Source organism: Buteo buteo, chromosome 6 (assembly GCF_964188355.1).
Source record: "Buteo buteo chromosome 6, bButBut1.hap1.1, whole genome shotgun sequence".
Lineage (NCBI taxonomy): Eukaryota > Metazoa > Chordata > Aves > Accipitriformes > Accipitridae > Buteo > Buteo buteo.
The window spans coordinates 31,150,782-31,178,126 of record NC_134176.1 but is presented as its reverse complement, the minus strand read 5'-3'; the positions used below and the strand labels follow the sequence as shown (position 1 = coordinate 31,178,126).

Here is a 27,345-nt window from a genome sequence, read left to right as displayed (position 1 = left end):
CTTAGAAAACAGACAGGAGAAGCAATTAAGCCTCAGATACACAAACCCAGAAGACAACGAATACCAAAGACCAGAAATCTCGGGCTACTGATGGGCCATTGAAGGAACCACTCAAAATCTTGAGGAGATTCAACCGGAACTTTCTAACTGATGAGGGGGAAGAAAGATTATCACAAGTCTCTCAGGACAGAACAAACTCATTATGGTATATTTTAGGGCATTTGTATGATTGTGCAAAATGCACTATGGGATTTTTAGTGGAAAGGCCAAAGATGGGGAAAGGGTGGGATGAAGGTACATTGAGGATGAACAAGCACAGGAAAACAGAGAGGCAGCGGGACAACAAGGGCCAGCCATGTGAAAACAAGCTGCTGGTCAGCACACTTGCCTAGACAAGTCCTAACCGCGTTCCCAGGTAAGTTCCCTGTTCTGTCTGTGTGTGCCGCTAAAGAACTTCAAGCCAGGGTAGCTAGCAAGCAAGGTCAGTGGTCTGGGATCTAGCTACTGGAGAAAGTGTGGGTCTGGATGTCAGGTACTGCAGAGACTCCAGGTTTGACAGGCAAGTTACAGAGGAGAATATAGGTCTGGACCAGGTATCGGAGAGATCCACCTGGGTAAGTGGGAGATCTGCTACCAACAGTGTCTGGTGGGTGGGTGGGTGCCGTGCTGAGGACACCTGCTCAGCATTCCCACCGGCTGGACCTCAGGCCGAGGGGCTGCAGCAGCCTGGCTGTACCGTACAGGGAAGGAGAGCTCACCTACGTCCCAAAGCCCACAGGACTGCGCTTCCTTTTCACGCAGTCCACCATTACAGCAGCATTCAGACGGCAAAACATCAGCATAAACATCAAATACAGAGCTTCAGCAGAGAAACTCCATTTTACTGTAGCAAGCGTCATTGCATCCAAGTGGGTTTCCCATCAGCTATGGGAAAAACAGGTCAGCGCTGCGGCCTTACAGCGGGATAGCTCAGGCCCCTTGAGAACAGGCTGTGAAAGGCAGCAATTTAAAAACAAGCAAGCAAACAGACGAAGTGGACTTTCAGAAAAAAACCCATCTTGTTTCCTTAGGTAGGTACTGCAAAGCAGGCTTTCTGGAAAAGCCTGCCTGGTATTACGGCGTTTGCAAGGGCTGAGGGTTAGCAGCCTGTGGAGACCCTGTTCCTTCCCAGGGCAGAGGTTACTGATGACAGGCCAGGCTGACGACGCGTTAGGCCCTGGCCACCGCCGTTTGCAGGGTTTCCCCTCCCCGCGGATCGCCCCTCTCCCCGCCGTCCCCAACGGCCACGCAGTCCCGCAGAACACCCGCCGGCACCGGCAGCGCTGCCCCCCGGCAGGAGCGGGGCGGCGGACCCGGACCCGGACCCGGACCCGGACCCGGACCCCGGCGCGGCCCGCCGGCCCCTCACAGCCCCCGCCAGGCCCCCCGGCCGAGTACCGATCTCCAGGATCGCCGGTCCCCTCCCGCCGAGCGCCGATGCAACGGATGGCGGGCGCGGCGGTGGGCGGAGCGAGGGCCCCGGCTTCCCCGCTTCCGGAAGGGCGGCGGATGTTGGGGTTTGAATTGTCTGTCAGTTAGGGCGGGCGGCTCGGCGTCGGGGCGGCCGCCGGAGCGCCGCGGTGGTGGGGCTGCCTTTGGGGTGAGTAACGCCTTCGGTGGGCTGAGGCTTCGTCCTGCTGCCGCTGGGCCGGGGGGGTCAGAGGGCGAGTGCCGCCCTACAAGGGCGAGGAGAGGCGGGGGGGAGGGCGGGCGCCGGAGGGGCGGTGGAGGCCGCCGCGGCGGTGGGAGCGGGAGGCCCCCGCTTCCCCCTGAGGGGAGCCGAGCCGAGCCGGGCCGGGCAGCAACGGGCAACCGCTTCCCAGCCCGCGCTTCGGGGCGCAAGCGGCGCCTGGCTCCCGCCGCTTGTCTGGAGGCAGAAAATAGCGGAACAACTGACCTGAGAGGTACTTCTGCCTCCCTCCCGTCGCGCTTCTGGGAGGAAAACTGGCAGGAGGCGGCCAGCGGCGCGGGGAGGCTCGCCCAGGGCGGCCGCGGGAGGGAGGGAGCGAGGGAGGGAGAGAGGCGGGACGGGGCTGGCGGGTGGCTCTTCCCACAAACCCTGCCACGGCCCTTGTGCCTTTTAAAAGGACGGCGGTCAGGTGTCGTGGTTGAACCCCTGTGAGACTCGGGCAGTAAGTGGCCACCCGAATCCTAATCAGTTGGGGTTCCTCGAAACCTGGCGGGAGTTCTGCTCCCGCCCGGGTGGTGGTTGCTGGGGGGGCGGTTCTCTCAGGACACGGCGCTGTGTTACCAACGGCGAGATGAACTGGAGACATTGTCATGGGTACATTCAGGATACACAGCGTGCACGGGTGGGATATCGGAGGGTTCTTTTGCTCGTATGCTAGAGAAAACGTGTACCTGAAACCTTGCCTCTTGGGGTTGTTTTTCTTGCTTTTTCTTTTCCCATCCTCTACTTAAAAAAAACTCTTAAAAACACCTTATGTTCTGGAGCAGTAAAGAGTTCTAGAACTTAGCAAAACCTAAATATCCACTCTGAGCATTTTTTTAGCCTATTTAGGCAAAGTAGATACATTTTATTTGCACTTCGGTTTTTATAAACACTGGGTGATAAGGTGCCTTGCAGATAGACTGATGAAGAATTGTTTCGTTCCTGTAGAAAGCCTGTACGACTTGTGCGTGGAGCCTCAATGGTTGTTCTCGCATGTCTATTAACTTGCAAATTTGAACTCCGGGTTCGTTTCCCTGAAGGAAGGGGCGGGAAAGGAAACGATTTTTTGTTTTGTTTTGCTGGAGCCAGGGAAAGGTAGGAAGGTGCTCTGGTTTCCAGCCACATATCGGCTTTCCCCACCTGGTAGGGCTTTTTACAACACACTGAGGTGAAAATCTCCTCTTGTGTGGTTAGACACAGATTGTTTCTTTGTTGTATTAACCTAGTAGATTCAGGACTGTGAAGCTGACAGTGACCATTCTTGGGAAATCCTGAAGAGAAGGGAATGTGTGTGAGCTGTGTGCTTGTCTCTTGTTCCCCGTGTACCTGATTAAGTATTTTTTATTTTTTGTAATTTAGAAGGAGGGAAGTGACTTTCTGGGAAAACTGGAACATGGAACCAATTATTTCATCTGACTGTCGGTGCCATGTGTGTTCTTAAGAGCCTTTTGACCTAATTTGGTTCTGGCATTGTTTATTTTTTTGTTTTCCTTTTAGACCATTTTCTGGTGTCATGGTTTAACCCCAGTCAGCAACTAAACACCACACAGCCGCTCAATCACTTCCCCCCCCCCCGCCCCCCCCAGTGGGATGGGGGAGAAAACTGGGAAAAGTAGTAGAACTTGTGCATTGAGATAAGAACGGTTTAATAGAACAGAAAAGAAGAAACTAATAACGATAACACTAATAAAATGACAGCAGTAATAATAAAAGGATTGGAATATACAAATGATGCACAATATAATTGCTCACCACCTGCTGATCAATGCCCAGTTAGTCCTCAAGTGACGATCCGCTGCCCCCACTCCCCCCAGTTCCTATACTAGATGGGACATCCCATGGTATGGAATACCCCCTTGGCCAGTTTGGGTCAGCTGCCCTGGCTGTGTCCTGTGCCAACTGCTTGTGCCCCTCCAGCTTTCTTGTTGGCTGGGCATGAGAAGCTGAAAAATCCTTGACTTTAGACTAAACATTACTTAGCAACAACTGAGAACATCAGTGTTATCAACATTCTTCTCACACCTAACTCAAAAACATAGCACTGTACCAGCTACTAGGAAGACAATTAACTCTATCCCAGCTGAAATCAGGACATCTGGCAAAGGTCTTTTGTGTACAACTACGTTTGTTCTCTAACAAAGTGCAATGGCGTTGAGCAGTTGCCTTATGCCTGAGATTTTTGCCTTCCGTTTTTTTCTTTTTCAATACAACTCCTTTCCTAAAACTCCAGTTAAATGGCAGCAGTACTTTATTTGTAGTAGTTTGGATTAGCCCGAGGTTTGTTCCGGAAGCCCACCTGGCAGTCATCTAAACTGTAAATACTAAAACTCTGATACCTCAGAGTCTGTCAGGCTTCTGGTTTGGACGCTGGATTTTTTTACTGGTTGCCTCTCTGCTCACTTTGGTGTGTGTGAAGGAAATTGTCTGCCTACCTGTGAGGTCAAGTGTGGGTGGATCTGCAGGCAATGACCGGCGATTCTTGTCTTGCAAAACTTACGTAATGCTTCAGCTTCCCAAGAGAAGGCAAGTCAAGATCTCCAGATATGTTCCTAAAAGGGTTCTACTTTGCACTAGAGAAAGAATAAATCATCTTAGTGCTGCAATGAAGAAATATGTATTTTTAAAATTCTTTTCCAAGGTGGCCTAGGGTGCATGCTGTGGCACACCGTAAAGGCCAGCTGCTGGTGTATCCATGTTAATGTATCTTGGGGATTTAATTCTTTGGGGCATGTAATGTTTGAAAGAAATGTGGGTTAGATGAATGCTTGTAAATAAATTACTCCCCACTTCAGAATGTAAAATACATAGTTCTAAATGGTGTAAATTCCCCCGTAAACATGAATGTTTCTAAATAAATTACTCCCCACTTCAGAATGTAAAATACATAGTTCTAAATGGTGTAAATTCCCTTGTATGCATGTCCCTGTTTTGGATTCCTCGCAATGGTTTTTTTTTTTTTGGTCCTAGGCCAGGATTTCTTTGACTAGGCCAGGATCCTGCATTTTCTCCAAACAATGGAGACTATCTTCATAGTTGTGTCACCATCCTACCCAGTTAATCTTTTTCTTCCAAGTTCCTCCTGTTAATACAATCTTTATTTGAGCACAAGTCACTGCCACTTCCTTGGTTGTCCTTGGATCATTATTTTTGATGTTTAAAAAAACTACAAACTCTTCTGTACAATTAAGTCTACACATAACTACGTGTTGCATTGGACTTTATTTTCTCTTTTGAAAGTAAAATTTCTTGTTTGATAGTTTGGGGAAGTAGCTAAATGTTGCTACATGTTTCATTGGTCTGGGAATATTTTTTCTGAACATTTGCATCCTGCTTTCTGAAGCCTTATTTCTCACAACAACAGTTGAATTATAATGTTCTTTTTTTCTTTAACTACTTTGCTGAGTTTGGGGTTTTTTTCAATTTAAAATAAAATAAAATATAAAAGTGGTATATAATGGTCACTGTTAATGCACTAGATGTACGTAACACCTTATTTCTTTTCCATGATAGACAGCCAGAAGAACTCAGGATGAGTGAAAACAATAATTTTGACATTCAAAGTGCATGTAAGTAAGGTTTTCATTAAATAGTTACAGAAATCTTTAATCTGCATATATAATACCAATTATAACTTACTTTATTTGGGCTCAAAGAACAGGTGGATTTTCAGTAATCAAATTGTGTTGGAATCCCTTGTCTCAGGGAATGAAAAAGAAATAACTTGTAAACTTCCTTGGATTTGTTTGCTGTAATTGGAATATTTTAAAATGGTCTTTCCTGCAGATGTTTTAAGAAAGTAACTTTGGGAATTCAGCTGCCAAATCACACACAGCTATGTTTGAGATGTATCATTCAAGACTTTCTTAGGCTGAAGCAGTACCTCTATTCTCATCTCTACTATGACTGTTCTTGATGTTAGAATATTGAAAATGTATCTTATATAGCTATTGAGAATTAAAGGGAAGATATTAAATGTCTGTGGAAGTATGTTAGTGAGCTAGGAACTGCAGAAATGGAGAAATCCTCAAGGTTTTAGTTAACTCCAATGTTGTCTCAAATCCTTGAATGTTTTGAAACTCGCATACATCTTAAAAGCACTGGTAGCATATGACTTGATACAGTCAGGATACCATTCATAGGCTTTTCACAAAGATTATTACATAGGTATACAAAGAAGCAGTTAAGTTGCTTCATGGGTTCTTATATGGTGATGTCTTTATGTACAATACTAAAAACAATTAGATGGCGTATTTCACATGGATCTGGACATTGATGGCCATTTGATAATTCGGGTGTTTTGGGAAGAATGTTTCAGTTGGGAGCACAATCGGCTTGTGAATTTAGCTTGGGTGATAGCCCTCTCCTGAATCAGCAGGCAGGTGGAACTGCTGAAGTATTTTCTTCTCAGGAACTAGAGCAGGAACGAATAGTACCCTCTTCTGTATTTACCATGGAATTCAATGTTAAGGAGAGAGGGGTATCTACCGTCCTTTTATCCAGTAATCTACTTCAAGATGCATGTGATTAAAAAAGATTAAAGTTACTGCTCTACAGCTGATCCCTAGTAATTCCAGTACATTTACTGTGATTATAAACATGATTCTATATTTTAGTCTGTGTTCTCTGTGGACGGACAGATGACTGCCCTGAAAAGTATGGAGAAAAAAGGACCTATGTGGAATACGATCTCACTGTTCATTATTACTGTTTGGTAAGTATATGGTATTGATCTTGGAGCTTGTCTGTGTTAACTGGAGAAAAAAAAAAAAGTAAATGCGACAAGTATTAAATAGTAATAACCTATCCAAACAGTTGTTATAACAGTTTTGTTGTTGTAAAGCTTGAACCATCAGCTTCAACTTGTAGCCTTGAAGGCTTGTACTTGTCACACGCAGCAGATGAAATAAATAAATCCCAGCAAGACTTTATTCAAAGTTAAATTCTGTTCACGATCCATTTAAATGAATTATTTAGTTAATTTTCCCAACCTATCATAGCAATGAAGGTACATGTTAAGAGAAAGGGAACAGATTGCACCTACATATTAGCTTCTGTAAGAGAAGTGTAGTTTCAAAATTTAGAATGTGAAAATTCCACCCCTTGTGAAAAACGTAGAGAAAAGTGGTTTTTTCCTTGTTTCTCATTAGTTCTTGTTTGGCTGTGAGTTATTCTCTGACAATATATAGGACATTGTAACACTTAAGAAATAGTCCCTACTTTTCAGGTTAGTAATATGTACCCCCTACTGATCATGTAGAGCTACAGTATCAGTAATTAGAAGCTTATAATTTGAACAAAGCTATGGATATAAACTACAGTTGAGTATCTTTCGTTATTACACTTGACATTTTCCAATATTCATATTCTTAAAGGTATACTCAGACTACCTTTCAAACTCTAAATTTTTGCAGGTCTTTAAAATGACTGCTTTAAAAAAAAATTTGGGTTTGTTTTTTTTGTTAATAAATACAGTTTGAATTTTTTTCCCAAATTTAAAAAAAAACCCAACAGTCTCAAGAATATCAGGAACAATTTGGCATTTTTGTTTGTTTTCTCAATCAGTTCTTTAAAGACTGTGTTGATTGCAGATGGCGTAATAGGTTGGATATTGTATCCTTTAAAGACTAGTCAGAGTAGAGATTTTCTGAAGTTACATAAAGATAGAATTATTTTTTTTCTTAAATAATTTTTAAGCAGCTAGAAGGAAATTTAGGTCTGTTTGTGATAATTTTGTCTTGTGCATAAGGCCATATGAAATAATAGGAAAAAGTCCTTTCCTGATGGAGCAGAACAGCTAGGAAAGGGCATGCTTGCAACACTGAAACTTATGATTTATATGATACTTTACTGTGATGAGCTTCCTGCAGTCATCTTTTAGGTTTTGGTCCCTGCTTCTTTTTAAAAACAAACAAAACCCTGTGATTTAAATATAGTGAATATTATATAAGAAAAGAGTTTTTCTAGAAGGAGACCAGTTAGTGGTGCAGTTTCATTTTTCTTTGCCAAATATCTCACAATTGGGAAAAAATATATTCTTAATTGGCTTTCATATAAAACTTTACATTTATTCGACTAAAATGTTGATAAAACTCTAGTTAGAAAATGGTGCTGTGTTGAAATAATAAAATGAGAACTATAAAATGAGATTGTGAAGAATATAGGAGTCATCAGGGTGTGAAACTATTTAGTTGAAGCCTGTGAAGTAACTGCCTTACTAAGTAACTTTAATCTAAATTATGATTAGGCTCGTCTGACTTGCCTAGTTACTTGACTCTGTTTTAATTTAATTCTCCTCTAAAGTGAATTACTTTTTCCTCTTAGGTTGCACTTCAGCACAGATACTTCCTACTGTGCTTCATTAGCTCCACAGCACAATTGTCATTCATGTTAACTAAACTAATTTAATTTTACTTCCTCTGAAGGTTTATATGCTGAAAGTAGTTGTTTGACAATTATCTGAATCGTCTGTATACTTCAAAAAGGAAGGTAAAATACACCATCTTGGGCTCTACAGTATTAAATAAGACTTTGATGTTATGAAATACTTACTTTCATGTTACTGGTTACTACTCCCTATTGTATCATATTGGGCAAAAATACATAGATGTTTTGGATCTTTTTTTTAATCATTAAAATGTTTGTACACAAGTTTTGTTAGACTAAACTTCTTTCTTACTTGACAAATGCAGTGTAGGTAATTTTAAATCTTTAGGTAGGCGAATGTTTTAAAATACTTAATTTGTTTTCATAGTTGATGTCAAGTGGCATTTGGCAGAGAGGGGAAGAAGGTGAAGGTGTAGATGGATTCTTAATCACAGATATTAGAAAAGAAGTAAATAGAGCTGCAAAACTGGTAAGAATGAAATCTTTGGTATTTACAAGGAAAAGAAAAAGTAACTTTTAAGTGCACTTAGTATCACCTGTGGGGTTTGTTTTCTTTTCTTTCTTCAATGGGCAGTGTGCTGACCCCATTGAAGCATCCGAATTTTACATTTAAGTAACAAGTATATTGGGTTTGTGGAACCCACAAGGGACAATAAAACTTGCAGAAGTTTGCGAATATTTTTATTTCCTGGGTATGTTGCAGATAAATGAATAAGAGCAAATTACACGTGCATAATACCTCATGACATTATGCTGAGCCTCAGGCTGGCATTATATAATTTTATAGATGCAACTAAACTATAGGTACTGGTAAAATAACTTGTATTTTGGCTTATGTGTCACAAGTCAACATGCATCTAAAACAATACATAATCAAAGTCTGTGAAATAACTGTATCTTTATTCTTTGAAATAGAGCTAAAACACTATAGTCTTGCACTGTTACAATCTATTGGCTGATATTCTTTCTTACACATTTTATAATTTTTCTGTTGGTTTAATTCTGCAATTTTACTTGGACTTTAGATGTTAATATTCTGTTATATCTGAAACAAATTATTCCTAGAAATGTAATATCTGTAAGAAAAAGGGTGCTTCAATTGGATGTGTAGCTCCCAAATGCAAACGAAGTTACCATTTTCCTTGTGGGGTGCAAAAGGAATGCATTTTCCAGTTCATGGAAGACTTCAGGTAGGTTCTGGTGTTTTGTTGCTTTTTCATTTTCAATTAATTATATTTATACAGGAGGTGATTTTTTTCATGGGTTGTCATTGGATAGGCTGTTAATTATAAACGTCATTTGGGTCTTCTAAGAAAAAATATCTATTTGTGGAAAACTTGAAGGCCAAGCAGTTATATTGCATACCTAGTACCTATAAGCTAAATTCTCAACGCTTTTAAAGATACAATTTAATGCTTCTACAAGTAGTTAAATTGTTTATAAACAATTGAGCATTAAATCCTAAACTCTGAAATACCTGCAAAATGGTTGGTTTTGGTTTTTTGTTTGTCTGCCTCCTTGCCTTTGTTGAAGTGGCAAAGGTTTGGCTGCCTATCTCTCAGTAGTGAAAACACACTGCCATTCTGTCGTGTTTCAAAGTGCAAGGCTTCTAGATCTGCTTATTAGAGATGGATTGCAGGAGAAGTGGGTTTAATATCAAATGTCTAAAAAACAATTTTATTTTCTTTTACTATCATCTGTCCAGAATCTTGGCTGTCGTCAAAATACTCTTGAGTGCATTTGATAACAGCTTTATTCTGCCTACTGTAAGCTGACTTTGTAGGGTGGGTGGATTGAAGTCTGGTGGGTACTTCAACTTTTAAATAAACAACTCGTATTAAGTCAAGCACACATAAAAAACAATGCATTTTCAGAAAAGTTTCTTCTAGAGCTGCATTTCTTGCCTGTCTTATTTCTTTGAAAATATGCTAAATTATAAAATTCATCACACTAACTAGATTCTGCAGAATCCATATGCAAGCTCAAAATTGCTACTTTAACATTATGGTAACATTGAAATATAGGAGGAACTTAAAGTTCTGAGGACAGGAAATGTATTATTTGGACCAAAAGAAGTTTTGAGAGAAAGGGGGTATATGATCTCTGTAATTTACAGAGCATCAGTTGGCAACATGCTTCTTCCTTACTATTGTTCTGTTGACTTGCTCTGTTAGATACATAATTTGTTTATATCTGTTGTGGTTTAACCCTGATAGGCAGCAGAGCACCACACAGCCGCTTGCTCACTACCCCTAGCGGGATGGGGAGAGAACTGGAAGGGTAAAAGTGAGAAAACTCGTGGGTTGAGATAAAGACAGCTTAATAGGTAAAGCAACAGCTGCATGCACAAGCAAAGCAGAACAAGGAATTCATTCACCACTTCCCATCGGCAGGCAGGCGTTCAGCCATCTCCAGGAAAGCAGGGCTCCATCATGTGTAACAGTTACTTGGGAAGACAAATGCCATAACTCTGAATGTCTCCCCTTCCTCTTTCTTTCCCCCAGTTTTATTGCTGAGCCTGACATCATGGTCTGGAATACCCCTTGGGTCAGTTGGGGTCAGCTGTCCCAGCTGTGTCCCCTGCCAATTTCTTGTGCACCCCCAGCCTGCTCACTGGTGGGGTGAGGAGCAGAAAAAGCCTTGACTCTGTGTAAGCACTGCTCAGCAGTAACTAAAACATCCTTGTGTTATCAACGCTGTTTTCATCACAAATCCAAAATACAGCACCATACAAGCTACTATGAAGAAAATTAACTATCCCAGCCAAAACCAGTATGCGTCTGCCTTTTTAGCTTGTTGCACAGTGTTTATTCATGAAAAAGAGATATAATAGGGAATTCATTTTGCTATCTTCAGATTTTATGAGGAAGGTTCTTAAAATGTTGTTTTGATAAGGGAACCTTAAATTATTATTTTTAGATCCTACTGTTGGGAACATAAACCAGTCCAAAAGTTTCCAGATAAAGAATCTAGAGGAACTTCACAGTGTACAATATGCCTGGATTTGGTTGAACAGCTTCCAATATACACTGTATTGAAAAGTCCCTGCTGTAAAAATGCTTGGTTTCATCGAGAATGCTTGCAGGTAACACAGATTCTCTCTTTCTTTTCTCTCTGCATGCATGGAGATCACGTTTCTCTGTTGTCCTTAAAAATAATGGAACAGTTGCTTAAAATTGTGTAAAACTGCTTAGGGTTAATGTAGGCAGTAGGTATGGAAATATACTAGGTTTGAAGGACAATACTAAAAATGTGTTTTGGACACCAGTGTCTTACAAGTAAGTTGGGTTTTTTTGTTGTTGTTTGTTTTGTTAAATGCTATTAATTCCCCCACCCCATGTTTCTGCATGTGTGATACACTTCATGCCTTTAGTTATTTTTAGGAACTGAAGTCCGGCCTAGGTAATTCCCTTCTTGCAAGTCATTATGTGCAGAATCTAAGTGCTAAAAATGTCATTCATCCATCAGTTCTCTTAGCCTAAGTCCAGAGCTGGAATAAGTTACAAGTTTGTACACTCATTCTAGAACTGGAGAGGTTGACTGAAAAGGATTGTGCTTTTGTTTATGAACCTGATTCTAGCATGTGAGCTCTTGTCCTTTAAAGGAAGAGAAAATGCTTGCTGTTTGCTTCAATGTCAAGTGATGTCATGATTGATGTCAGCTTTAACATCCATGTCAGGACAGTGTGTATGAATGTAATGGTTATAGATATTAAGGCATATTTGTTGGTATCCTAAGGGTGATAGTAATTCAATAATTGGTTTTGTTTTTTGTTGTGTGTTTGTTTTTTTTTCTTCACACAGTATCAAGCTTTGAGTGCTGGGATATTTTTCTTTAGGTGCACAGTGTGTAATAACAAGGACAAATTTCAAAAAGAAATGTTGAGAATGGGTATACACATTCCAGAAAAGTAAGTAATTTTGTAAATAATCACTCTTCTATAAAACTTTGATAGGGTGTTAAAACAATTTTTAATTTATTCTATAGAACTGCATCTATTAAAATGTGAAACCTCAGTTCTACCTTCAATGGTAGAAATGTTTGGTTTGGTAAGGAGTAGCCTGTTTCCTTTTAGTTATGCATAAAAATTGTCAAAGGCCAAATTAGTCACCTCAAACATAAAGCAGGAAGCTCTGAAAAGTCATTTTTTAATGCCATGATTCAACCAGGGACCTATTTAAAAGATTAAAACGCTTCTTAAATACAATAATTTCTCATTAACATAGATGTTGCTGAGAAGTGTATTTTCTGTGCCTAAGTTTTTAAATTACCTGAATTTCTGTCCAGACAGTATTATAATCGACTGATTACTCATCCATACAGCTTCTATCTTCTCCTGTGGGATTGCTAAGGATATGTTGTGGTGGGTTGACCCTGGCTGGATGCCAGGTGCCCACCAAAGCTGTTCTATCACTTTGTCCCCCCAGCTGGACAGGGGAGAGAAAATATAACAAAGGGCTTGGGAGTCAAGATAAGGACAGGGAGAGATCACTCACCAATTATTGTCAGGGGCAAAACAGACTCCACCCAAAACAGACACCTTCTTTCCACCACCCACTTCTTCCTGGGCACAGCTTCACTCCTGGATTCTCTAAACACCCCCCCCAAGTGGCGCAGGGGGATGGGGAATGGGGTTTGTGGTCAGTTTATCATGTTATCTCTGCCACTTCATCCTCTTCAGGGTCAGGACTCATCACACTCTTCCCCTGCTCCAGCGTGGGGTCCCTCCCATGGGAGACAATCCTCCACGAACTTCTCCAACGTGGGTCCTTCTCACGGGCTGCAGTTCTTCACGAACTGCTCCAGCATGGGTCCCTTCCACAGTGTGCAGTCCTTCAGGAGCACACTGCTCTAGTGTGGATCCCCCATGGGGTCACAAGTCCTGCCAGAAAACCTGGTCCGTGGGCTCTTCTTTCCACAGATCCACAGGTTCTGCCAGGAGCCTGCTCCAGCACAGGCTTCCCACAAGGTCACAGCCTCCTTTGGTCACCCACTTGCTCCGGCATGTGTTCTCCATGGGCTGCAGGTGGAGATCTGCTCCACCACACCATGGACCTCCATGGGCTGCAGGGGGACAGCCTGCCTCACCATGGTCTTCCCCACGGGCTGCAGGGGAACCTCTGCTCCGGTGCCTGGAGCATCTCCTCCCCCTCCTTCACTGACCTGGGGGTCTGCAGGGTAGTTTCTCTCACATGGTCTCACTCCTTTCTCCAGCTGCCATTTCTGTGCCCCAGCAACTTTTTTCCCTTCTTAAATATGTTATCACAGAGGTGCTACCATTATTGCTGTTGGGCTTGGCCTTCGCCAGCAGTGGGTCCATCTTAGAGCCGGCTGGTATTGGCTCTGTCGGACACAGGAGAAGCTTCTAGCAGCTTCTCACAGAAGGCACCCCTGTAACCCCCCCCCACTACCAAAACCTTGCCACACAAACCCAATACGTATGTTTAGTATAACAACTGCTTCTAAAATTCTGAGCTGGTTTTCATAACTTTCCACCATTTGATGGAGCTCAAAATAAGACAGAAAGTGATCAGAATGATGTTTCTTTGTTAGAAGTAGTATTCTTTAATAACTGTTAGTCTCTTCAGAGACTACCATTAATTCTCTCCAGAGACAGAGGCTCAAGATTTTGGAGAGGAAGAAGAGTCAAAATACTTGGTGAATTTTGCCATACTGGCCTCAAAAATTCTGAGTTACTTTTCATGAGACCATTTTCAGTGGTAACTTGAGTAGACTGCCAAAACAAATATCCATATCTGCTGTGAGAAAGAAAGTGGAATAATATGAAACAGAGCAAACATGCACTGAGGTCATGCAAAAAATAATAAATGCTTCCATCAACTGTACGCAAGAAAAAGTCTGTCTGTGTATTTTATAGTATTATTTTTGTTCCAAAACTTTTTTCTTCCTCCTCTCAGTTGTCTAGCTGTTGCCTAGAACATTACATGATTGAAATATCTTCACATGGTTATTACATACATCTTTTCCAAAGACAGAGTGACCCATTTAAACAATCAGAAATACAGTTATAATAACAGATCTTCTGCCTTGTTAATAGGGATGCATCTTGGGAACTTGAAGAGAATGCGTATCAAGAGTTACTGCAATGTTATCAACACTGTGACGTTAAAAGATGCCTCTGCAAGAAAGGAAGAGACTATAATGAACCTGATAGGTATGACACTTTTGTAGGAAGATATAACCTAGGGTGGAATAGATTTTTGGTGGGTTTTTAATTATTTTTTGTTTAAATGCTGTAATACTTTTCAGCATCAGGTTTTAATGTCAAGCCAAGACACAGTGTCCAAGTAAAATGTTTTGTTTACTCCCTATAACCATACTATTTTAATACTAATTTTCTCTAATTTAATCAGGTTATAAAAGCCGAGAAAATCAAACCAATCAATTATCAGTTTTGTCCTTGTTCTTATTTGATACAGAGCTGAAGTAGAATTTGTACATCTGCATAACATGTAGAACAGCATGTGCTTAAACTAATGTTGTGTAGCTTTCATTCAAAGCTTAATTCAACAATTTAGTAATTGTTAGAGTAATTAATACCTTTACGAGAAATTCATTAAAGTACTAGACTACGATGAAAACTAATTAGCTGTGTAAAATCAATCTAAAATAAACGTAGCTGCGAGCTATCCCTCCGCATGCAAATGGCAGCTAGAATATTGCTGATAGCTTAATGAGAGGCTTGAGTGATCATGTAAAAGGCTTTATTCTGCTCTACCACTTGCTTGATTTTCAATTAACAAGTTCATTTTCTACATTCTTTCTTGCTTTATTTGTGTGCTTCTGAAATGTATGTCTTCCATTGGCATGAGTATACACAAAGCTGTCAGACCCTCTACTGCAAAGACTTGTTTCTGTAGTACTGTGGTAGGTTACTCCCTGGAGACATTAACTTTGCTTTGTATAGATTTGCCCAAACATTGCTTGGTTCATTCATGGTATGTGTGCACTTCAGGATTTACTTTGCATTGTACATTTAAGCGAAATTGAAGAAATCTAGACAAAAACCCAACAGATACTTAAACACTGTCATTAATGAAGAGTCTTATTCAGAATGTGTAAGAATAATCAGATATGCTTCTTTGAAAAATTTACCATTTGGAAAAGCTCAGTGGTGGATACCCATAAAATACAGAGAATGTTGCTGGCTAGCAACATGAGGAGAAAATACTGGCTGCAAGCTATTGACTTCAAGGCAGGGGAGCACACTAACTCAGCCTCTTTCAATATAATGTGCTGGAACATGGGTAGCTTTTTGTTTTTCTTCCCTTGTTGCTGCCAGGAATTTCAAGTACATCTTGTCTGAAGAAAGTTCCCCTTGATTATATACAGTCCTACCAGATTGATAAAATCATGCTTTGTTAGTTTAGTGTCTAGATTACACTTACTGTTGAATATTCTTTGTTTTAACTAGCCTCGTTCTTCTGTCTAATTCTAAATACACAAGTTTTTAATTTTAGTAAGTGGGAAATAAAGCGTTGTCAGTGTTGTGGTTCCCGTGGAACTCATTTGGCCTGTTCATCTATGAAGTCATGGGAGCAAAACTGGGAGTGCATGGAATGCAGAAGTATCTTTGCAAAATCAGGTAAAGTTATGGATGTGACAGTGACTTCTTAAAATGATAAATTTTAATACTATGTATTTTACAGCTACCACATTCACTAAATTAATGTAATTTAATTATACAGGGAACTATAGCAAACAGAAAAAGCGTTCTTTGGCTACCTCCGAAAAGACAGACAGGACAACCTGTTGGCTGGAAGAGCCATCTCCAAAGTGCCCTCGGCAGTCACGTGAATCTCAACGCAATTTTCTTCTCCAGTGTGTAACTTTCTGTTTTCAAGCAGAAACTGATTATAACATAAAATAGCATTTAAACATGAGGAGATGATGGCTTATTCCATAGGAGAAACTTCTTACACTAAATTGCAAATTGAATAAAATTGGAGTAAAGTTTAGTGATTGAAGTTTTCTGAGAAAGCAGTGAACTCTGTAAATTTGCTATAGTTATTCGCGTTAGGTGGCCTGTAAACCAGTTTTTAGTTTGATAATTAGATCCTTGTAAAAGAAATTTTAACAATTTAAAGGTAACTTCCGATGTACAAATGGTAAAACTTAAAGCTAAGGTTGCTTATCAGTATTTTTTCCATGTTAATAGTGTGCTAGAAATCTAGCTTACAGAGATGTTTATATAAATAGTGTTTTCCTCTGCTGTAATAAAAACTTTTCAAGTCTGTAGAAACTAATATTTTTAGTTTTTACTTATTGTATCAGTCAGGACTTCCATCTCATGTATAGGGACATGCAACTAAAAACGGATTCTAAAACCACCACATAATAAATTGTTGAATTATTATTTTTAAAATTGTAGTTCAGGAACTGATGGACTTCATGTAAATGAACATACAAATAAGATTCAGTACTGAAATAGGGGGAAATTATATTGCTACCTTCAAATAGGAAGTGTTTATGCATTCTTTAATTGTATCTCTTCTTAAAATACTGTTTTGACTTATAGATCACCAAAGATAATGTGCCAGAACAATTTGTCACCCTGCTCACACCTAGAACTTCCAGCATCCAACAGAGTGACGATGTCCTTATCTCCACTGATGTCAAACGGGAACTGGTCCCTGAGGAAAAAGTATTTTCTTCTATTTTTCTTACATTGAAGAGTAATCTAGCACATGGCTTTATACCATGTTTCCTACAGAACATGGTGGGAGGGGGTGTGTGTGTGTATATATATAGTGGCTATATATATTTGTGTGGGTGTATATATAGTCACTGGAAAAATGGAGTGAGTATGCTGAAGAGCTGAAGTCATAACTTGATAAAGGGTTCTGCTGTTTCTAGATGCTGGGGGGGGGTGAGGAGAAACGAATACCTATTGAGAATTTTTAGGTTAGGTAGTGAGGGGATCAAAACCCAGAAATGCGTATTTGTCCATACTGAAGCATGGCTAGCCATTCCTTATTTAGAAAAGGGGGAATAAAAATCCCAATTACTTTCTTGTTAGACTTTTCCTGAATTTTCAATGTTTTTTGCATTTGTACCATAGGAATAGTTTGTGATTATGCTAAAATCAGTGGTAAAATAATGTGTTTTAATATAGAATATTCAGCTTAAGGATATAAAATTGTCTTGAGTAATTAATTTATGAATTCTACCCATAACGTGCTAAAAATTCTGATAAGGGAATTGGCTACTTCTAGTAAGTATGGTATTTGAAATAGTTTTGGTTGCACGTTAGAAAACAAAGAAGGGGTCTTATTTAGTCTGGCATTCTATTTTTTTAAACAAGAACTGCAACATTTCTCCCTACTCAAATATATTTTTTATTATAGTGGCAAAGATAAAATATTAGTGAATAGTTGACGGTGTATTCTAATTTGGTTGCAAAACATCTCTTTAACACAAACATGGTAAGCGCTTCAATTTCTCACTTGTTTCACATTGTTCAAATGTAGAATGATGGTGTGAGAATTGTTTGGCATGATGTTGGTGTAATTGAATTAAGAAAATAACTGTTCATTTTATGCCAAGGTAATTATTTCTACCTCCTTTTTTCTAGTTCTTAGAGGTACTTTAAAATTTGCTACTACAGAGTTAAAATCTGAAGAATCTACACCAAATATTTTACTGATACATAATTTAGGCAATACCTAAGTGTACCAAAGTGTTCAAAGAGCTTTTTTCTTAATAGATTTTAGGATGTTTCCTGTATAACTGTTGCTAATTATGAATCACAGATTTAATCTAAAAATACATGCAACTTTCTTTAGGCATTTAAGAAAGCAAAGAAGGGAAGTTTCTAATATACTGAAGGAATTAAAGCTACAAGTTAATACAAAAACTACAAGGCTTAACATCAATGCAGAAAATATCTGGAATAGTGCTTTAAAAGGATTTAGACAGCGCAACTTCAGTGCTACAAACACCATTGAAATAAAGTTCACAAACTGCAAAAACAGATCAAAGGCAGATACTTCTCCTGCATCAAAACACTGTTTTTTCCAATTATTAATGCTTCACCTTCAGAATTCATCATTGTTTGAGGGCTCTTCTGCAAAGAACTTGTCCCTTGATTTTCAAGGTAATTAAATGCTTTGTTCAAAAATACATTAAGAACTATGTAACTTGAAAGGTTTTTAAATCTTCAGCCAGTATGATTGTCAGTTCACAATTGTAGTCCTGATAGATAGAAATTGTTTTTTGAATGTTTTTCCTTTTCAATTCTAAAGGGCTGTGGGGTGTGGATTTATAATAACAAAAAAATTTGGTTTAGTTGGAAAAGTTGATGACAACCAAGGAAAAAATACAGCATATAATTAGACTTGGAACTTTTTAATTAATGTATTTGTTCTCTAGAAGTGAATTTCTGTCTTCCTGACTCACTTTCTCTGTTACTTATTTTCCTTTCCTCAAATTTCTAGAACATTATCTCTGATAGCATACTCCCTAAAGACCCAAAGTTAGCTTCTTTGAGTTCTTATGCTTCAGAATTAAATGTGCATTGGGTACAAAGTAGAATAGGAAGTTACATCGCCTCCCAAACCTTGACAGTGGCTGAAGAGATGGAGTAAAAGAATATGGTACTCCTATGTAAAAAATACCAGTCTTATTGTTTCAACCAGCAGGAGATGGCAAACCTCACTTGTTGTGTCTCCTAAAGTAAGAAGGAATGTATTATGAGATTTTTCTATAAAAATAGTGAGGATCACAAATGATTGTTATGCATATATAATGAATTTTTTTTTTTCATTTGCAGCTGTAAAAGAGAATCTTTATTTTGAAGCTGGTAAAATGATTGCAGTTTCTCTGGTTCACGGTGGTCCATCTCCTGGTTTCTTTTCCAAAACGCTGTTCAATTGTCTTGTCTATGGTCCAGAGAACGTGAAGCCAGCTTTGGAAGATGTAGCTGATGTCGATGTAGCACAAACAATAAAAATGGTAAATAAAACTAAACTTATTGGCAAATTCTTGTTCAAGACTATATTTGGAGTTAAAGAAGGGCTTATTGAATATAACTTTAGTTCAAATTAAAAAGCTTATTTTATATATATATATACACACGTAGTAAACAAATTCCTAACTTTTATCTTCTGATACAGATAAAATATGCAGATAGTCTGTCCAGCCTACAGTCTACAATACATGACTGTTATGAATTCCTTGCTGCTGCTGGATGTTTAAGACCTATAACAGCTTTGTGTGATAAGAATATGCTGGTGAATGACATATTGATCCATCATGTAATCAAGAGAATTACTTCACCCTTAGAAAGGTTTGTTTTGTTTGAATTTTCAAACTTCCTGGAATTTTTTTTCCTTACTGAAATACTAAATAACATGTTGCTAAAACTAATTTTCCTAATGTTCTTATTCTCTATTTAAACCAATGAAATGTGCTGTAATTATCAGTGGATTAAGTAGCAACTGTTAACTAGTTAGTTAAACTGAAAGACTGAATTTATTTTTCTATATATCCACTCCATTCAACTTCTTAGTCATATCCCTTTTTTAGCCTTATGAAGAGGGCAGATTCACAGTTGTAAACTATAGCATGACAAAGACCTTTGCACTACAAAATTTCTCTAGCTTATGTTCATTTTTAATTCAGAATTGTTTGCATTTAGAATCTTTTAAATTTTAGGAGTGTTAAACATATGTTTAGAATTTAAATGAGTTTTCCAAAGTTCTAATTAGGGAGATTGTGTGTGCCATTAGGAGGACAATGTGCGTAAGCGTAAGTTGGCCTACTTAGAATGTAAGCATTGTATTGGTGTTTCCATGAGTTAGTGATGACTTCAAATAGCTGGGAAAGTTGCAGCTGTTGACTTTTTTGATTGGTCTCTGACTTTGCTTCCAATTTGCATTCTTTATCTGCTCAGTAAAAAGGCATTGGATGTTAATTTTTCCAACAAGTATAGCTGGATTTATACTTAACACGTTTATGGTGTTATCTTTGACAAATTTGAATCAACTGAATCTCCAAGAGCTATGAAAACTAATTTTGAATGTGACAGTTTTTTTAACAAAGTTGAGAGTAATTAAGTGTTTCAGTCAAGGCCCTCTGTGGCATATTTGATCAATCTATATCATATTTTCAAACTAGTCAGTTAAAAAGTGAAAGGTACTAAGTAGCTGGTTTGGTTATGGGAAAATGTGGGTTTGTGCATTTTTGGAGATGGGCTTAAAATGAGAAAAATATGAGTAAAGCAAGATTTTGCTTGTCAGTATCAAGGACTGAGAGTAAGTGAAGAATTAGTTACTTTCGCTGTTAATGTTCTACACCACTGACTGAGCACTTTCAACACGTTTATTCTGAATTTTACTGATTGAGCTTATCGATATCTAAGTAGTAAGTAAACAAGTAAAATTTTAGTTCTGATTTAACGTAGTGGTTAAATTGTAAAGCCAGTTGCTTGAAATGTTCTTACCCAGTACACAGTAACTAGTGAAATTTTTTCAACCTGCAGAGCTGTTTTAAAAAAAAATAAAAAATTGGTTAAATCACAGAATCAAATTGGTGTGTAGGTTGGAAGGGACTTCTGGAAGTCGTCTTGTCTACCACCCCCTACTCAAGCCAGGTCTCCTAGAATCAGTTGCCCAGGACTGTGTCCAGACAGCTTCTGAATATCTCCATGGATGGGAGACTCTACATCCTCTGTGGGCAACCTACACCAGTGCTCGGTCACCCTCACAGTAAAAAAAGTGTTTCCTGATGTTCAGACAGAACCTCCTGTGTTTTAGTTTGTGCCCACTGCCTCCGGTCCTGTCACTGGGCACTGCTGAAGAGAGCCTCGCTCTGACTTCTTTGCACACTCCCTTCAGATACTTCTACAGATTGAGATTCTGCCCGAGCCTTCTCTTCTCCAGAATGAACAGTCCCAGCCCTCTCAGCCTTACTTCGTAGGGTTACGCTCCAGTTCCTTAATCATCCTAATGGCCCTCTGCTGGATTCTCTCCAGTATGTCCATATCTTTCTTGTACTGGGGAGCCCAGAACTGGACACAGCACTCCAAGTGTGGCTTTAAGAGTGCTGAGCGGAGGGAAAGGATCATCTCCCTTGGCCTGCTGGCACCGTGATTCCTAAGGCAGCCTAGGATACTGTTATCTGCATTTGCCCCAGGGAGAAATAGCATGTAAACACATGCAGACTGCAGAAGCCAAGTGAAGACTATCTCTTAAAACACCTCATTTTGCCTAGGAACAAGGAATTTAAACTGTGGTTTCTAAAGAGATATTTGTAAGAAAGAAATTCAGTATGTTCCTACATAAAAATAAGTAAACTATGCAAAGTAAACAGTCAAGTACCAGGAAATAAAGTTAATTTCTGCATATCACTGGTATTTCTTTCATCTGCCCCAAAAGCTCCACAGAACCATGCAGACTGTTAAAATGAGAATTAAACACATTTTCCAAGGTGAAAACAATATGGGACTACTATATACACATTATTGACAAGACTTGGAGGCTGCGGGTGGGGAAACTTTATTATGTCCAGACTTACAGCTTTATAAAATAAAGAGCACAATTAGTTACTGGCTTTCTGATTGCATGCTTGCTCTTTTTTTTTTCCCCACCTGCTAGTTTTAGGCAAGGTTTGAAAACTCTTGGTGTGCTAGAGAAAATGCAAATGCATCCGGATGCGTTCTCTAGTATATTGTGCCACAAACCTGAAAGACTTTCAGCAGGAACTATTTGTGATCTCTTTGCAATCCATTCCTCATCAGATGTAAATAAAGTTGAAGGTGCTGATTTTTGGATGAGTTATTTACAAGATGTGGAAGGTAAGTAATTTTTTTTTTCTTTCCCCCCCTTCCCTGTTCAGGGTATTTAGTCGCTGGTATACATACAGGGTTTGGTTTTTATAGTTCAGTGGGGTAAATAAATGAAGGTTTTGAGGTCACTGTCACTTCCTAATTGTTTCTTCTCCCCCCTCTTTCTTACTAATTATAATTTCTGAAACTGTTGCCCAATCAGGATCAAACTTGAGAAAGGTAAATATCTGAAAGATTGGTACTAGAACTCCTGTGAGTTTTAAAAAACAAAAACAACCCAACAAAAAAACCAACCTGAGTGGTACAGAAAAATCCTTTAAGCCCCTCTCGTCAGTTATGCTGTGAACTTACTCTTCTTAGTGTGTGTCTCCAAAAAAAATAGAAAAAAGTGGTCTTTTCTTGCAGAATAGTTGTTGGGTTTGTTTTTGTTATTTTTTTTAATTAAGATTTTTTCAGAACTAACCCAAGTGGGATTTTCTTGCTAAAATTTTTCTTATTTGGCCATATAACTGCATGTTCATTCATATTGATCTGGGGTTTCCTGATTTTAGGGTTTTCTTCCTCTAACACTTAACATGCAGGGTAGTGGTTTATGGGTAATAAGCAATAAACGATACAATCTAATCCTATTTTTTAGGTGGCGAGTCTGTAGTGACATTGGAGGATATCCTGTTCTTTGTAACAGGCTCTTTTTCTATACCGCCTGTTGGTTTTGATCCTGAACCTACTATTAAATTTTTGCATATAATGTATCCTGTTAGAAACAGACTCCTTCATTGCTTAGAGCTCCCTATAACAAAGACATACGAGCAGTTTAAAAATAAAATGGAGTTCACCATCAGAAACACACTAAGAATCGAAAGAGAATAATATTTTTGCTACTAAACTGGATGTTGGAAACTTCAATTTTCTGCAGGAACGTCTGCTTGCAAATCGCTACTGTATTTTTGGACAGCATGCTCTTGGCCTTTTCCCACTTTTCCCCCAAAGATATGCTAATAGTAGTAATCTTGTAAGATGGAAGACAATTTTCAAATGAAAATACACTTTATCTCTTGAATCATCTTCCTGTTTGAAGTTGGCTTTGAGTCAGCAATCTCTTGCAGAAGTACTTTAAATGTCTACTTTTGCTGTAGACATGTGTGAAATGTTACCAAACTGTAACATTCTAGCTATTTCCCACAGGTAAGTATGTTGATTGTACTACATACTTCAGTAACTTACTTATCAAAGTCAAATCAGGTACATTTAGAAGATAACTGCTGTAGAGCTTTTTTTCAAGTAAAACTGTGATGCAGTATTTCAGTTGTTCCATGTATATTTTTTCAGTAATTGTTTTTATATTGCTGATTCATTTACATTTTGATGATTGATAAAAACCTATGAAAGTTAGAAACTTGGGAATTTTAAGGTCATTGTGGTTAGTGCATTAAAATATTAAGGTCTGGAGAAAACCTAGGCAAAATAATAAGGCACAAGAACAATATCTGGTTGAACTTGAGTGTCTGTTGTTAAACAAAATCTTTGACATTTGCACACATTTCTGCATTCTACTGTTATACATTAGTTTTTAATTACACATATAGCCAAAATAGTAAAAACTAGAAGTAAATCTTAAATATGCAACAATAAGTGGTCTTTCAAAATGAAATATAAGAGTTAGACTTAATGTTGTTGAGTATGAAAGGATAAGAACTTGTTGCTTGTTAGAACATGTTACTTCGTCTTCTGTGGAAGTCAGTATTTTCATAGAAATATGCACTAAAACTATTTGTTAATCTAACATCAAACTTGTCAGTGCCTGACACTTTTCTACCTTTTAGTCTAAACTCTTTCTGTTCAATTGTAGGTGCATTCTGAGCAACTTCAACTGCATAAAATATATTTCAATTCTGCAGTATTTTTATTAAGCCATAAAAGTAGTGAAATTCCTACATTGTAACACTTTAATATTACTAATACTGAAACTATGAAACTAAAAGGACGTTTTTAAGTACAGGTTTTTTAAATGTATGCAGGTGTCTCTTAAAATTACTATTGTCCCCCCTGTCAGTTTGAACACTTATATTATGTCCCAAACATAGGTTGTGCTATAGATGTATATAGATAGATACATGTATGTATGTATCTATCTATCTATATATATCTACATTCTTCAAAATACTGCAAAGTAATCATACACTTTTTTTATTAATATAGCTTGGTTTTGATTGAAAATACAAGCAAGATTGCTTTACTTTTGAATGCCTTGTCAAGAAAGTACGTCCACAGTAAACTATAAATGGATAGGTGCTTCAAAAAAAAAAAAAAGGCAAACTAATCTGGTTTCAGGTTCTAATTAACAAATTGTATTACTAAATGCTAATTACATAGCAGTGTATTGCAATTCAAGAACTGTGGAAGTGGTAGTCAAGACTCACTAAATTTGAGACCATGCTATAAAGTGTTAAAGAGGCAGGTGGGTATTTAAATTACACAGTTCAATTAACAATCTGTAGGTATTTTGAAATCTTTCTTAAACTGCTAAAGCTTCTCTCTTGATCTTGGGAGACATCGCTAATATTTTTTTATACAGACCTATTTCCATCAGTGGGCAACAAAAGTGTGCATGCCACTTAAAAAATGTTGGTTTATTTCAGAGTCTAAGTAGATTGCTACAAGGCTTGGATCAGGCATTTCTCACTACTTTCAAATAGCTAAAACAATCTAATCTCATCAAAGTCCTGTCATTAGAAATTTAAGAATATTTGAACTTAAGATAGGGCTAGTGGTATTTTTCTGGTTCTGAGCCAAAAGCATATTAAAGTCCCCTTTAAAATTAAATGTATGAACTCTTGGAGAACGTCATTTGACTTGTTTATATACGAAGCAATTTCTCATTATCTTCTGATTTTTTTTCTCCAATACTATTCCATGTTTGTCTTTGCATAATTTTTGAAGGTCATACTGCCAATAACTTGTTTATATTCTTATCCTTCAGAATGGTCTGTTACCATTATAAGGAAATTGGCTTGTTGCAAATTTATTTGTTTAATAAGGATTCATGTTGCATGTTCATATTTTTAAAATATAGCAGTCTCCTGCAGAGAGAATATTATACTTTAAAAATGAGTGGTGTACCCAGTGCAGTATTCCTTTTTCTTACCTAGTTAGAGATAAATGTCTTCTGTAATATTATGTTATTTTTCTGTATGGGGCGTACAGAACTTACAGAAAGAAGTAGCAAGCAGAGCATGGATAATTTTAAAGGACAGTTCTTGGACTTTTGGTACTTGCAGTGCAAAGGGAGATGGTTTAGAACTTTGAACTAAATAAACTGCATTTTAAAACCTTCAATGGAGAAAGAAATAATAAGGTAATGTGAACATAAGGCTTCAAAAAGTATCTGAGATAAAAATAGTGTTCACACCTTTTATTGCTTATTAGTTTTGAATTCAGCAGTTGATATGTTTTATATAAGGGTAGAACTAACCTGTTTGTCAGCTTTAAGAAATCTCAAGTTACTTTAAAACTGCTATACAATGCTATATCAAAGCATGGTATTTGTAAAATCCTCTAGTCTCTAATATTGCTTGAAAAGATTTTTCTTACACAGAACTTGTCCCCATTTTCTAATACTGATGTGTGCACATTCAGGACAAGTTGTCTTTCCTTTCTTGTCAGTTTGATCAGCTCTATCTAGACATTCTAATATAGTCTTTGATATATTCGGGTTGTATTCCTAAATGCTACTACAGAGAGGAACTTCCTCTCTCCTGCTCTTTTTCAGCATTTATTTATATAGACCAATCTTAAATTTACTCTACCTGTTCATTAAAATTCCATTGAATAAGCTGACTTCCAATCTATCAAAACACAGAAAGGTCTCTTCTGTCTGGAAACCATAAGAGCAATTTCTGTAGCTATAATGACCATCAGGTTTTTAATTGCTATAGTAGGTCACTGAAGTGCAATATTATTGGGTAGTTTTCATTTTACATGAACTTTAACCTGAGGTACATCTGGTAATTAGGGACATTGCTTACTTTCAGTATTTCTGTAACACAGGGAGAATAACTGCATATGCATTAGCTGTTGTGTATTAAATATATTTTTATAGAAGTTACATCTTTTACAAGATTTGCCGGGGCCACAAGAGAACTATTGCAGTCCTCTTTGACTGTGTTTGGCCAAAGAACTTCACCCCACAGTTTCTGCATCAAACCCTAAGCTGGAATTAGCACATCAAATAAGCTGTTTATTTTCTAGAGTGATCATTTTCTAGTAAATGATAATAGATTAGTATTAGTGGGTTTAGTATGGTGTCCTTAAAGCACATATAATTTAGGAAAAAAAAAACAAACTCAAAAACTATATTTGAAAAACCAGGGGATAAGAAAGTTCTGTGACTTGCTGTCACCCACGCAAAGGATGCTTACTGTTGGCATTTTTAACTGGTTTATGAGTGAAATATACTCAAAAGGAGAATAAATTAGTATCTATTATTAGTATCTAGTCAAAAGTATTTGACTTTTTCATGAAGATGGTCAGTTTTGGGATTGGAAGACTTGAGGATTTTGAGAGGTATATTTAAAATGTAGAGTAGAGTATTCATCATTAATTCATACTCACATTCTGTGTGTGTATTTTGAAAATAACATCAAAAGATTCTCATTCAAATAGAAGGAAATCCAGTTCTGGAGGCTACAAACTACGCTTTTAAAGTTTATCTTGATTCTGTATTACAGCAAAGCATTTTAAAGCTCAAGCTTTACTCTTTTTTACTTAAGGGAATTGCTAGTTGGACAAAAGAAAAATGAAAATGCAAAAACTTCTGAAATGTCAAATCATGTATACAGAAAATCATTGTCAAAATATTAATGTTTGTAAAAAAAATGCAACTGATTTTGTATTGCATAAACAATGTTCTTTTTAAACTTATGGTAATTAGAATATCATGCAAGAAAGTATAATTTTGTGAATAATTTTAGCTCTAACTTGAACTGCAGGATCAGTGTCTGAAATGTTGCATCTTCAAGCAACATTATACTTGACAGGTGTAGCATCAGTGTTGAAATAATAGGTAATTGTGGGAAATAACTGTCGTGTATGTTCAAAGTGCAATAAAGGGTTAAATTTCTGTTGGAATAAATATGTAACTTCAGTCTTTTTATTTTGGTGATTTAATGGGGTGTAGCTGTAGAGGCGTTATCGCTGTTTTCTGTGGCTTGATTGGTGTACCTATGTACAGCTTTATATACGTCTGTAGCATGTTTACCCAGATGGGTACCTTTGTGACTGAGTTAGGGTGAGTGGGACTCTTGCCGCTGTAGGATTTGTGTGAGGGCACAGCTGTAAGGGCGTGGAGAACCCAGAAGGAAGGCCGTGGGTTGGCGTGTGCTACCTGAGGCAGAGACAGGCAAACTGTCACTATTTTCCTTTTCAATGGCTCACTAAAACTTGA

At 38.1% G+C, this 27,345-nt stretch overlaps 1 protein-coding gene across 5 annotated transcripts; it reads left to right on the top strand.

Moving 5' to 3' along the window:
- G2E3 (G2/M-phase specific E3 ubiquitin protein ligase) lies at positions 1-27,028 on the top strand. Of its 5 annotated transcripts, XM_075030346.1 has the most exons (17): positions 1,622-1,639; positions 5,222-5,277; positions 6,325-6,422; positions 8,134-8,197; positions 8,463-8,564; positions 9,161-9,285; positions 11,015-11,180; positions 11,899-12,005; positions 14,154-14,270; positions 15,577-15,701; positions 15,805-15,937; positions 16,635-16,760; positions 17,902-18,212; positions 18,888-19,069; positions 19,231-19,403; positions 21,712-21,911; positions 22,540-27,028. In XM_075030346.1, exons 5-17 carry the CDS (start codon positions 8,466-8,468, stop codon positions 22,770-22,772), a joined length of 2,097 nt encoding a protein of 698 aa, XP_074886447.1. In that variant the 5' UTR covers positions 1,622-1,639; positions 5,222-5,277; positions 6,325-6,422; positions 8,134-8,197; positions 8,463-8,465; the 3' UTR covers positions 22,773-27,028. The 5 variants fall into 5 exon arrangements, with proteins under 5 accessions (XP_074886446.1, XP_074886444.1, XP_074886448.1 ...); XM_075030345.1 differs by lacking the exons at positions 1,622-1,639; positions 8,134-8,197 and adding an exon at positions 1-614; XM_075030343.1 differs by lacking the exon at positions 8,134-8,197 and having other exon boundaries at positions 1,540-1,639.
- Positions 27,029-27,345: the final 317 nt, after the last annotated feature.

Coding starts and splice junctions, on each gene's coding strand:
- G2E3 (XM_075030345.1), top strand. CDS start 5,241: ATGAGTGAAAACAATAATTTTGACATTCAAAGTGCAT. Junction 15,938..16,634: donor CAACGCAATTTTCTTCTCCA/GTGTGTAACTTT, acceptor TTTGACTTATAG/ATCACCAAAGATAATGTGCC. Junction 18,213..18,887: donor CTTGTCCCTTGATTTTCAAG/GTAATTAAATGC, acceptor TTTCATTTGCAG/CTGTAAAAGAGAATCTTTAT.